General features: G+C 54.2%; 1 protein-coding gene across 3 annotated transcripts in view; it reads right to left on the bottom strand.

Annotated features, from left to right (window-relative positions):
- Positions 1-1,401: 1,401 nt before the first annotated feature.
- Positions 1,402-10,187, bottom strand: part of PLCG1 (phospholipase C gamma 1) — a 38,773-nt gene continuing 29,987 nt past the window's right edge. Inside the window, exons 21-33 of one of the 3 annotated variants that reach the window (XM_055104602.1) lie at positions 9,193-9,270; positions 8,252-8,355; positions 7,947-8,043; positions 7,596-7,665; positions 6,853-7,010; positions 4,832-4,928; positions 4,476-4,700; positions 4,244-4,392; positions 3,589-3,703; positions 3,310-3,471; positions 3,112-3,200; positions 2,812-2,999; positions 1,402-2,656 (exon numbers count right to left, since the gene is read on the bottom strand). In XM_055104602.1, the coding sequence (XP_054960577.1) occupies positions 2,614-2,656; positions 2,812-2,999; positions 3,112-3,200; positions 3,310-3,471; positions 3,589-3,703; positions 4,244-4,392; positions 4,476-4,700; positions 4,832-4,928; positions 6,853-7,010; positions 7,596-7,665; positions 7,947-8,043; positions 8,252-8,355; positions 9,193-9,270 (1,575 nt within the window). In that variant the 3' untranslated portion in view covers positions 1,402-2,613. Of the gene's footprint in view, positions 2,657-2,811; positions 3,000-3,111; positions 3,201-3,309; positions 3,704-4,243; positions 4,393-4,475; positions 4,701-4,831; positions 4,929-6,852; positions 7,011-7,595; positions 7,666-7,946; positions 8,044-8,251; positions 8,356-9,192; positions 9,271-10,187 lie in introns of all 3 variants that reach the window. The other 2 variants (XM_008951278.4, XM_034947370.2) reach the window with 2 other exon arrangements.

The following is a 10,187-nucleotide window of genomic DNA, read 5'->3' as shown; positions in this document are numbered from 1 at the left end:
CCACTGACTTCCCTCTCCCGGCCCTGCTTGCTCTTTTGGTTTGCGCTGCCAAAATCAGGGTTTTTCAACCCTTGTTACTCATTTAAATCACCTTGAGAGGTTTTGAACAATACCTATGCTAAGGCCCCGGGTACCAGTATTTTTCAGAAGCTCCCCAAGTGGTGCTAATGTGCTGTTAGGGTTGAGACTCCACAGGTCATAACCCTGAGCTGTCGCACTGTAGGGACACGGCCTGCATGCATGGGATGGGGCAAACAACTCCTGATGCCAAAGCATTCAGCCCCAAGTAAGGGTCTTCCCCACCAACACTCTGCCTTCTGGGTCAATCAACATTTATCAGGTCTGGAGGAATCTTGAAGTGAAAATGATCTTTAAATTTGCTTGAGAGTTGGCACGTTTTCCACTAGGAAGAACAATCAAAACATTTGCAGTGAGGCAAAGGCAATGTCTTACAGAGCCCAAGAGAGGTGAGCCTCAGGTCTACAAAGCTGCCTTAAGAAAGGCAGAGCTGTCTGTTCCCCAGGTTGTGTTCCAGAAAGACACTTGTTCAGCAAATAGAGATACGTATTGATGAAAATTAAAAGGGTCAACACTAACGAACAAATGCGCCAAGGACGTCCTAACCAACGTGGATGGGCCCTAACAGAAGGGCCTACACAGTCCTCTTCCTTCTCTGATTCATAGGAAACCTTTCTCTCCAGGCCATAAAAACCTAGAGAGGAAACATGGATCAGGAGGGCCCAGGTGAATTCCCACCCACCACCTTCTTGTGTATGGGAAAAAGCCACCCTCCTCTCTATGAACTGGGACTGTGAAGCTGTAAAAGAAAGTCACACAAGAACCTGAGCACTATCGCTGTTTGATACTGGCTATCAGTTCATGTCATCCACGGAACCGGATCTATCTAAAATTTTTTGTGTGGCGTCATTTTTGTTCCATCCCAGCACAGCCAACTATGGAAACAGAGCTTCAGGAAGAGAAGGGCCTTTCAACTGTGTTGAAAGGGCCCAGAGATTTCAGCTGCCAAGTCCTAGAGGCAATCAGAATGGCACCTGGCAGTGTTAACGAACTGAATGCAACATTTTTGAAAGGAGAGGTTTCTGTGGAACTGGAAAGGGGCTCTGGTTGTTTCCAGCTCACCACCAAAACTGGCTGGCCACAAAGAACCCAGGCAGGATGTACTCTGCTCAGACACACCCTCAGAGGATGGGCAGGAGAGATTGGACCCACAACTCCTGTTAGCCCAGAGGAGGGGTTACAGCTCTTGCTGCTTAACCTGAGAAATTTCCAGAAATTTCCTACCTGCTTCTACTGCAGAATAATCATCTGGCAACTGTTTCTAGTGAGCATGTCCCATGCAACAGGCTTTCCTGAGCCCCCGAAAGAGCATACAAGTCAAAGGAAAAAGGACATGAGGATGATTTATTTGGCAGTCAGATCTTAAGAGGGCAGCAGAACTAGCAAATGGCCAACCCTGAGCCCAAATGTGGGCAGTAGGTTTGTGTGTGCTGAATGCTGGCTATGCTATGAGGCACCTTTGCGCCCACGGGCCTGGACCCCGGCCTCTGTCCTCAGAGGTGAGGGCTGCCTTTCTAACCTTCCCATCTCCATCCCTGGATCTTTTTACCAGTTAGAAGCTGCAGCAAGGATGGGAGCTTCATTCAGCACCTAACTGCCTGTACCCCACCCACCCAGGAGTCAGGCAACTCCTCAATCCCTTTTTCATTCCTCAGGGAAAGCATACTGAGTCTTCTTTGACTTAAAAACAAAAAACCTCACCAAAATAGGCTCTGCTATTTCTTCTCTTCCCACCCTGGCCCGCCCCCCCTTCCTGACAGTGCCTTACATCACAAACTAAGCCCTCTTAACACAGCAGGCAGCCCACCTGCCACTCTCCTCTCCAAGGTTTCCCTACAAGGGTGAGGAGCAGGAGGAGTAAATAACTTAGTTACAATACCATTGAGACGAAAAATAATACTGCTATTTTTAACATGATCCCCTGTATCTTTCAGGCTGGGTCATGTTCCCAGCCATGGGCAATGTGCCCTTGTGCTGTGTCCTCCTCCTCAGGCAGGGCAGAACCCTTCTCCATGCAGGCCCTACATTCCTCTGCCCTGGCTCCAGGGCCAAACTGCAGGGGCATCTAGCTTCTCACCCTGCCCAGCTGTGGTTTTAAAGCTACAGGACAATGTAAACTTTGTTTCCCTGGCCCAGCAAGGCTCCTCCTCCTCCTCCACTCTTAGGAATGTCAGTAGCTCCTTGGAGTCTCCTGTGCCACTGGCTGAGGCAGCCTCTCTCTCCAAGGGGCTTCGGCCATGGTCCTGGCCCCACAAGATGGAAGGATCCATCTCCAGAAGTCAGGGCCAGATGTGTGTGCTTAATGCGAAACACAGTACAGTTTTTGCCTTCATCCAGAGCTGGGGCATGGAGGCCCAAAACAGTAATAACATCTCATTAATGGCTTGGTTTCTGTCTAGCATTCACTGCTGGAATCCAGGCTTCAGGCTGCGAGACCCGGAAGGCCGCCACAGGGGGCTGCTTCCAAAGAACCCAGTTCGCGGCATTCTACAAGGCGCACAGCACCTGCTGCTCTCCAACGAGGCTGGGGTACAACTAGAGGCGGTTGTCTCCATTGACCCGAGTCCTTCTTGGGGCCCTGGACAGAAGGGAAGAGTGTCCTTACTGGCAGGCAGGGCCTTGCAGCCCAATGCCAGACAATATTACAACTTTTCTACCCAGGAGAAAGAAACACTGAAGAAGGAGGACCTAGCCACTGCCTTCCTGGCTCTAGCACCCCTCCATCTTCCTCACCTTCGTTCTCGACTGTCAAAATGGTCTGCGAGATGCTCCTGGGAGATGCGGAAGTCCTCAAACGGCTGCTGGTAGCGGGATTCAAAGGAGCCTTCCCGGGCTCGGCCGTGAAACAGCTGGCCTGCGGCATCTGAGCCCCGCTCCCGCAGGGACGTACCACTGAAGGGACTGAGGTCACCATTCTCCTGCTTCAACGAAGCCAGGTGCACAAGAGGGTCAATGACTCCTCTGCACTTCTGGAGGCTGCTGCCTGGCTCTCCTCCCACCTACCCCAGGCCAGCCCACCCCTGCTGCAGATACCTTGGCAGGGAAAATGTCAATCTTGATCAGCAGGGAGGCCAACTCCAGGTCCTCACTGTAGTTATTCTTCAAAGGCACTGCTCTGTATCCTAGGAGGAGGAAAAGCCTGGCCCTCAGCCCACGAGGGACAGAGCAAGGGGCCCAGCCCCACCCTGCCAGCAAGATTGCAGGGGCACTGCCTCCAGGAATGGTCCTCACCTGTCTTCAGGCCTTTTACTGGGAAAGTAGCCTGAGCCAGGAAATTCTGGTCACTAAACATGTCTTCCTCATACACCACGAAGCGCAGAAAGGCAAATTCAGGGTTACTGATCTGGAAGTGGAAGGGCTTGGCTGGCCATACAGGGTTGAGTCCATTGTCCACTGTGAAGGCAACGACAAAAGGCTTCAGGTCACCCTGGGAGAGGATGGGATGACTGGTGGGGAGAGGCTTGCAGTGCCCCAGCAGGATGAGGAGGATGACTGGGAAGACAGACTGACCCACAAACTCTGTCTTCTGCTTGGTGCTGTCATACTCAGCTCCAGCCACCTCAATCTCCACAAAAGGACACACAATGCCTCGGCCATTCTTTGGCAGATGTCGGGCCCCCAGCACCTGTAGGCAGACAAAGAAGGGCCTGGGATTGTCCTTCCTGCTCCCTCCAATCCCCCACTGCGGAGGCTCAGGCAGCATCTATGGAGTGGAGGCAGCGCGCCCTCTGCTGGGCCCCCGGGACACTGCCCATGGAGTCCCTCACGACATCAGGGACCCTAAGCTGTCCAGAGCAGCTGCTGCCTGTAGTTTATCTGAAGTCTGAGCTTTAGCCAAAATTTCCATGTGAGTTTTGCAATCTACTTCATGTTAAATCCATTACTATTTTAACACAGAAATCTTTTAAATGACCTCCCCTTAGGGAAAAAAAAGATCTCATCAGAACAAAACAAGTCATCAGAACAAGTCACACCATGGCTCTGCACGTCCTAGATGCATAGTGACTGCATGCTATCTTCACCCCTTCAAAGACTCAGCTCAGGCCCCACCCACCCTGACCACCTTGATGCCTGAAAATACCTACTTTTGGAGAACTCAACATAAACAGACTCCAACGGCAAGCAGCCCCTTTCCTACCCTGAAGCCCAGATGAGCAGCACCCACCTCAATAGAGATGGCACATGGCTCCAGCCCGCGGAGGCTGCTCTTGTCAAAGGGGTCGAAGGCCTCATCCCGCATGGTGCTTGGCTGCAGCACGTAGCCACAGTGCCTGCCCGTCATGAAGAGGGCCTGGTTCATCTGCATAGGCTTGTCTGGAAGAGGCAGATTATGGTGTATTCCAGTCCAGCTGCCCCACAGTGCCCCTCCCCACCCTCCTCACAGGGGACTTCCTCACCAGGGGTCTGGAAGTTGAGGGCCACAAGCTGACTGCCACAGATCCACATGGGCAAAGGATCGTAGTTGGAGGAATCCAGTCGCTGGCCCTTGGGGTAGATGCGGGAGAGCTGCAGTCGATTGTACTGAAGGAACTTCTTGCCTTTGGCCTTGTTCACGTATTTCTCAGCCTTGGTTTCCGGGAAGGATGACATGTCCCGGTAGCAAGCACGTTCTGTGCCAATCTCTGGGCCAAACAGGGAAAACACTTACAGAGCCCGCCCACCCAGGAAGTGTTGGGGGGATACCTAAATACTCTTTTTGCACCCACCAGGCCCTCCAGGCACATGCACACCCCGCCTGGGCCCTGGCCCTTACTCTCTTCATCGAAGGGAACAGGCCGGCAGTAGACGACAAGTTCAGAGAGCTCCAGGGCAATCTTCTTCCTCCGTTCCATTATCTTCCCTTCAGTGAGCTGGTGACACACACAAGGCCCTGTAGCCCCAGGCTACAGCCCTGCCCAGGAGAAGGAAGCCCCTGCCAACCTTGGGCATGCCCACACTGCAGGTGCTCTGGGCCCCTCTCCCACCTTCCCCTGTACCTTCCAGACACCACACCCAATAGTAAACGAGAGAGCTCTGGCCTCAGCCTCATCCTGAAATCATCTTTCCTCTTTTCTGTCCCAGAGGACACATTTGCCCTCCAACCCTCTTAGGGGGGGTGGGGGATACAGACTCCTCATCACCACCAATGTTCCCAGTGACCTTCCAGGGATCCTGGAATTGGCCACACTCCCAAATGACACTTTCTGACCATTCATTACCCAGCCTCATCCTGGGGTAAAAATGATTCTTCTGTGTTACCTGTGACTGCACTGGGGATACAGGCCCCTGGCTTGGTTTCCATCTGTGTCCTAAGGATGATCCTCACTGCCTCAGCTCCCCCAACTCAAATATAACCACCCACTCTTCATGGCAAATCTCCATGCCAAATCTCTACAGAAGCCCACTTACAAGTACCCCATCCCATCCTCTCCTGGAGGACTTTCTTTCAGTGGCTTTTTTTTTTTTTTTTTTTTTTTGAGACAGAGTCTTGCTCTGTCGCCCAGGCTGGAGTTCAGTGGCGTGATCTCGGCTCACTGCAACCTCCACCTCACGGGTTCAAGCGATTCTCCTGCCTCAGCCTCCCGAGTAGCTGGGATTACAGGTGCCGGCCAACACGCCCGGCTAATTTTTGTATTTTCAGTAGAGACAGGGTTTCACCATATTGGCCAGGCTGGTCTCGAAGTCCTGACCTCAAGTGATCTGCCCATCTCGGCCTCCCAAAGTGCTGGGATTACAGGCGTGAGCCACCACGCCCGGCCTCAGTGGCTCTTACATTCAGACTCTTCCCTTTTCAGCCTAGACCCCCAGATCCAGTCCTTCAACCACCTGGTATGCCAGCACCTTTTCCTTCTAGGGGACAGCTTGGCAAGCACCCTATCCCTTCTCTATTTGGCTTGCAGGTGCCCACTCCAAAGCAGCTACAGACCCATCTACCAAATGCACTTGGTGAAAGGGCCACCAAGTAGGAATTCCCTAACCCTTGAGAATACTTCTCTGTTCCCCCAGGCTCAGGGGAAGAGGCCACCCTTCTCCAGAAGGCTGGTCCTACCAGCTAAGCTTGGGCTCCATCTCCTCCCACACCCTGCTCGCTCCTTTCAGCCATCTGCATGAGAGCCTGCTCAAACCCCAGTCACCTGTTCTCTCCCTCAAGGACAGGCCCTACAAAGGCTCTGCTTTTGCCATTCCAGACTCCCTGCTGCCCACTGCCATCTAATGCCAGCCATGCTGCTGATGCAGCTCAGAAGTCTCACAAGGGCTATTAGCTGCTGCTGAATCCAAAGGGCACTTGCAAGTTCTTATCGTTCCTGTCTTTACCTCTGTAGCTCTCAACACAGCAGACCCTCTGCCTCACCAGTGGCCTGCAGTCTGTCTGACCTGCCTTTCCTGGGCTCCTTTCCTCGCCCATGCCTTCTCATATGGAGCTTCTCAATCCATCCCAAGTTATCTTCCTATGCGACACCACCTCATCCCTTCTATGCCTCAGCCCCCACTCCACTCCTGCTTCCAGCCCAGGACTTCTCCTCTTAGCTCTGGTCTTGTGTATCCAACTGCCCACTAAGCAGACCCACTTCAACGACCCATCAGTATCTCAAACTCAACACAACCTAAACACACCACATTGCATCTTATGTGTCTGTTTCTTCTCAATCCCTAGCTAAGGCAGGGGCTGTGGCCTATCTGGCATAGGCCATCGGCTGCCCCACTGCTCTGAGGGGGCCTGTGCTGGGAGCTGGAGGCCTCAGCTGCCTGACAGGCCCACACACTGCCCCCCAGAAGGTTCCAGCAGAATCTCACCCTGGCGTCTGCTGTCTGGGCCACTTCACGGATCTTTTTCACCCAGTCCTGCAGCTCCTCCTGTGAGTCGGCAGCAACATCCAGGGACCAGTGGGCCACCGACGCCATGCTGATGGAGAAGACGAAGAGCCGGTTGTTCTTGCCCTCAGGACGGATGGCTGGGAGGGCGAGAGCAGATAACAGCTGGGAATAGACATCTCACCCCCTCCACCCCACTCCACACCGCAGGCACTCGCTCAAATGAGTTCTATCTCATCCCATTTCCTCCTTCCCACACCCCATGAGGGGAAGGACTACTCTGCTGGCCCATTTGACAGATGACGACGCTGCAACTCAAACAAGTCACTGCTGGTTGTGGTGGAGCCAGTGTTCCAACTCAGCTCTGACTCATGCTTCTTCCTCAGGCCGTGTCTCCCTCTCCACCCCATCTCCAAGCCTCTGTCACATCCCTGTGGTACAACCCATTAGGCCTGGGGATGTCAGCCAACCAGGAGCATCAACTTTGTTCTGCTGATTCTGACGGGTTCCCCAGTGCCTGGCATAGGTAAACATGCAGGGGTCAAAGCTGACGGTGACAAAGGGAGCCCAGGGTGTCAAGGGGATGTCCAGAGCATGGGGAGAGCTTGGAGTGAGGACAGACTTTGGGGTTCAGCCATCAGCTTCCTCCCTAGGAGCAGGAAAGAGATACAAAGAAGAACCTCACCCTAGGGAACAGTGGGCAAGAGAAACGGATGGGAGCTCACCAATCTGACAAGCCGGCACATCCAAGACCCCCCGTAGCAAGTCCCCTAGGGGGCTGTTCTCGTCCAAGTGCTGTGGGAAGCAAAGCCCACCAATGGTCAGCATGGCTACTGCATATATGTGTGAGGGGATATCCGTGTGCATGGGACAAATACATCTTGTGGGTGTACCTGTGACTGCCAAATGTAGCACAGGTATATGGGAGACTACGTGCATGGCCACATGGGCTGTGCGACCAGCCCATGTGACAGGTGTCTGTGCATGCACATGCGTGCTTGGGACTGTGTGATGGGGGCATGCCAAGGAGAATCTGGGAATAGGGAATGCTGTTCCTCAGGTGGTTCTGGTCTTACCTCCCTCTCCGGCTCCAGGGCCACGGGGTTGACCATCTCTTCCACGTAGTTTGATGGGAACCACAGCTGCTTCTTCCCTCCGTAGTCCCCTCGCCACCTGTGGGAGCCACAGGGTGCTGACCTCCAGCAACCACCCCAAACTCCCATGAGGAGGGTATCCTTTGGTAGGGGTTCCCATGCCTAAGCCAGGGTGAGGCAGGCACTGCTGGTGCACACAGGAGACAAGCACATCACAAATGCAAGTCTTTGGGGCCCCAGCTCCACTGGGGCCCTTGGACTCTGGGCCTACCACACCACTGGCTTACCAGCCTCCCTCTTGCTTCTCCACATTCTGGATGATGGCGCTCTTGGTGAAGGTCAGCTCGTCCTCCCTCTGGGCCTTGTAGTCAAAGAGGGCTTTGACTGCACACTGCAGAGGTGAGAAGCACCAGTCAGAGCAGAAAGGCTCTCCCTGCCACTGCCAACCTGGGGCTTCATGTGCACACACACATGTGCTTGGGCTTCCCTGCCTGGGGTCAGGCCAGTGGGAGATGACACTGCCATCAACAGGCCCTAGTTATAGTTCCTGTTACTGCCCTGCAGGGAAGCTCCAGGACAGATATGATCAGAGAGGCAGGGCCTCTGCCAGTGAAATACCTCGGGACCCAGGTGGAACCTTAAGCCCCACCCTGGGCCACAGGGAGAACCTTGAATCCGCTCCCAGGAGTCAGGGCTGGCAGGCCAAGAAGGCAGGGTCTGCAGTGGCCCTGAGTGCCTCCCCGGGACCTGGAAGCATATGGGGCCTGGATGGGACCCCACCACTCATCTGTGAAGTGGAAAGAAAAACTTCCTTCCAGGTCCCCTGGCTGTGGAGGGGAGGGGGTGAGAAATAGGGCCCAGGCCTTTTTAGAGAAAAAGGCAAAACAAAAAAGAATCTGTGTAACAGGGCTCCATGAGGCCGGGGAATGAGTGGCCAGTGTGCCTCCCAGCTCCTACCCCGCTGCTGCCCAGGAAGGAAACAGGGGTCACCCACGGGAGCAGTTTAAAGGGTCACTGCTGACTTAAGGGGTAGGGGCTAGGGAGTGGGTCGGCCCTGGGAGACCTGCGGTCGCTCACCAACCACACATCTCTCACAACCTCTTGGGCCTCGGAAAACCACAACCACCACTTCTCCACAAAGACCACAGATGGCCCAGAACACAGAAATGAAGCCCCAAGCAGCTGGGGACCCTCCCCAGCTTCCTATGCCCAGAGGCCTGAGCTGTACCTTGAAAGTTGGCATAGGGTTTGCCTCTACATAGAAGCCAGGGTTGCGTCCCTCATACAGGGCCCCGTAGTCAGGCTCCTGGAAACAGGACACAATGGGATATGTTAATGCCCCAGAGCCCAGAGGTAGAAAGCAGCTACTGGTTTCTGGAGCAGCTTCTCTTTCCCCCAGTGCAGCAAACTTGCACCTGATCCACAGGGATCCTTCAACCTCAGTAGAGACGGCTTCAGAGGCCTCAGGCCCGGCCTCACTGTTCCCTTTCCTTTCTTCACATTCTTATATGTAAGGCCCAGCCAAGGATTCTAAAATCTCTCAGGTCCTAAATACCCAAACTCCCAAGTATTTCTGAGCTATGTGCAGGTGGGCCCTTCACAGACTACCCATATTCAGTGCTTTAGTTCAGTGGCTCATTGGTTCACTGCTGAGCCCAAAGTCAGGAAGAGCCTTTCCACTCCCCACATTCCTCCTGCCGCTCCTCTCCATCACCTGAGTCCCAGGTGCCAGTGGACAACAGGCCTGTCTCTCCCCAGCCAGCCCTGTCTACTGACGACAGCAGTCTCTCAACTGATCTCCTGGTCCTAGACCCCTTCCTTCTGTCCAGGGCCCTTATCACCAGCTGTGCTCATGGGTCCTGACTTTTTCCCTCACTGGTCTCACCTCCTGTGGCTCTGCCCTCCATACCATCCACCAGGCGGAGGCTCCACAACCACTCTTGGGTAGCCTCATCTCATCTGCCCTAGGACAGAGTCCAGGCCAAGCCCAGGTGGATGAGTTTCCACTGTGTGCACCTCTCCCAGTGTGAGCCCCAGAACCTCCTCACTCCACACCTTGACTCATGAGGAACCCTCTGCTTATGTGCCTGTCCCCATCCTTAAAGATGCTGCTCAGATGTCCCCTCCTCCAGACACCCTCCTGGTACCCACACTGTGGCTCCCAGCTGGACTCAGGGGCCCTCCCACGAACTTCTACAACACCCCAGGTCTTGCTGTTACACA

The sequence above is a fragment of the Pan paniscus genome, chromosome 21 (genome assembly GCF_029289425.2).
Source record: "Pan paniscus chromosome 21, NHGRI_mPanPan1-v2.0_pri, whole genome shotgun sequence".
In the NCBI taxonomy this organism is placed as follows: Eukaryota; Metazoa; Chordata; class Mammalia; order Primates; family Hominidae; genus Pan; species Pan paniscus.
Note: the sequence above shows the minus strand (reverse complement) of the source record. Positions and strands in the feature narration are given on the sequence as shown.